The 2,552-nt window shown below is 23.2% G+C and overlaps 1 protein-coding gene across 1 annotated transcript in view; it reads right to left on the bottom strand.

The window, feature by feature from the left end:
• Window positions 1–1,740, bottom strand: part of LOC111620773 (alpha-protein kinase 1-like) — an 8,014-nt gene extending 6,274 nt beyond the window's left edge. The window contains exon 1 of the mRNA XM_023362773.1: window positions 1,729–1,740. Coding sequence (XP_023218541.1) covers window positions 1,729–1,740 — 12 coding nt within the window. The remainder of the gene's footprint in view (window positions 1–1,728) is intronic.
• Window positions 1,741–2,552: the final 812 nt, after the last annotated feature.

The following is a 2,552-nucleotide window of genomic DNA, read 5'->3' as shown; positions in this document are numbered from 1 at the left end:
AATATTAATAAATAAAAAAAATAATAATATTTTAATAGTTATAATTTATCTTTACCTTTTTAAAAACAATTTTATTCTAGAAATATTCGATAAATATTTAAGAATTGTTGAAAATATAATACAATTACAGGAATATTTGCATTGACAGCAGATATATTTTAAATTTCAGATTAAAAACACTGATAATATTTACAAATTTAAACAATAAAATTCATTAATTAGGGATCCAGAAATACATATACCTTTAATAATTTAAAATTTTCTGAACTTTTCCTTTATACGAATTATCAAAAATTATAATATGTAAATGAAAGTTTTTAATGGTAAAAAAGAAAATCATTCATTATGAGATATATTTTTTAAAATTTTTAGTTGTTTTGATACAACGGAAGTTAAAATTTGATCAAGGTCTATCTGATATCAAAGAAGTGAAAATAAGATAAAAGACGTTGCCTTGAGTTTCGTTTTAAATCTGTGTCATTTATAGTAGAGCACTAAACAATAAAGAGAGAACAATTATGAAATAAAAACAATTTAAGAAATATAAAAGGAACAATGAATAATATTTTGTTATAAATATAACTAGAATAATTTATTATAAAAATACTAATCTATTTTCATAAAATATGTTTCGTGTAAGATCAACAGCGTATCTAGAAATCATTAGAAAAGGTGAAGAAAGGAAACAAAATTTTTTACTACCTGAGGTAAAAAACGTTTTATTTCTGGTGGTTTTTCCCGCTTTACTCGAGAAAAATCCCAGAACGTGAGTGCAACTGCCCCTTTACATCCACCTAAATCTAATCCAGAGTGTAACTTGTCGATGTAAAGGCCTCCTGAAGTGCTATTTTATTGGATTCGGAGGTGTGAAAGAATGATTATGAATAGATTTTTATGTTTTTTAAGTTTCTTCTGAAGCTGTGAAAATATACTTTATATGGAGAAAAATATATATTCAGTATATAAAAGCCTTAAAATCAGTTTAATGATCTTTTACACTATTCCAATTTACTATTTTATCTGTTACCTTTAATAAAGTTATTTATAGTTTTACCTAAATAACAAAATTAATGTTTTTTAATATTTAAAAATATAAAATAGAAAACACGTATTTACTGACCTAATTTTAATTTTGAATAAAACGAGTTAACTATACTTTATATATATAATTTTTTAAACAGTAAAGTCTATGTTTTCATAGATATATTTTTCATTAAGTACTCCTTATATGTCACCTACGTAACAGGTCTTTGTAGGTACAGTACTACCGAATTAAATATGAATAAATAAAAAGATGTATTTCTTAATTCGAAATAAATAAAAATGTTCTGAGAATAAATAATAAATTGCCTCGAGTAATAATAATAAATAAATTCTTAATTCAATTTTTTAAAAAGAATGAAGGAATTATTTCGTGAAATTAATAAGGAATTTTAGTAATAATGAAGACGTCTTTTAACATAAAAAAAAACATGAAAATAAACCATAATTTCAGGCCTGAATTTTTTAAAAAACCAAAATTTAGAAATTCTTCATAAAAATAAATTCCTTACATAATTAAAGAATTAATTTAAAAAATTATTATATAATATTCACAAAACAATATATGTAATAAAATTTTTATGATTTAGAATTTAGATAATATAAAATACATTTCAGTTCTTAAATAAATTCTAACATGAAGTTAATCTTACTTAAAGTTAGATAAGTTTTATATAATGGACTTACTCTTTTCAACATGTTAACACAATAGTTAAATCATCAATCCACAAGTACTAAAGATACAACACCAAAAGATACACTTCAACTGATTTGATCGGGTTTTGTTCTACCTTTTAATACTTCCCCTTCTTCCGCCTGAAATACTTAAAGGGGGAAATCAAGGACCACGTGTTCGTGTTATGACGTACCAGTTTAGAAACAAGTCTTCAGGTATAGCACGATCTATTATGTCCTTGCACCGAATGTGAATTTCTAACTTTTTCCCTAATGTTCTTCTTTATCACATTGTTAAAAAAAAAAGATACACCCATAAAATCATTTATCTTCATTTTTTACAATTCAAAATAAATAAAAGTAATTTCCCATTTTCTTATTGTAAATTTATTTATTTATTTTTATCCCCATTTAAACAATGATTTGCTTGTATATTTTAAACTAGAAAATAGTTAAAATAGTATGCAAAAATTTCAAATTTTTCTTATTTTTTTTTAACGAAATATTCCATTGTTTAGCCTTTGTTAATTAATTCTATAGAAAAAAAAATTGGTTTATCTTCAGATATTTAATCTATAATTCGTACAGAATTAGCATTGATTTATAAATTAATCTGAGTAATATTTAATAATATAATTTATTTCATACGTAAAGATCAATAACACAAGAAATAATTAAAATTTCAATAGACGATAACCTTCTAAAAGAGGTTGACCTCGCAGTGGACAGACATAACGTTCCACAATTTGGATTCTACTTTTAAGGCGTTGCTTGTAAAACATACGAAATTATATTTTTATATTTAACAATTCGAGTTTATAGAAAACTAGTCATTT

This window comes from Centruroides sculpturatus, unplaced genomic scaffold (assembly GCF_000671375.1).
Source record: "Centruroides sculpturatus isolate CEXI.00-Female unplaced genomic scaffold, Cexi_2.0 scaffold204, whole genome shotgun sequence".
NCBI classification, from domain to species: Eukaryota; Metazoa; Arthropoda; class Arachnida; order Scorpiones; family Buthidae; genus Centruroides; species Centruroides sculpturatus.
This window is presented reverse-complemented; position numbering and strand designations above follow the sequence as displayed.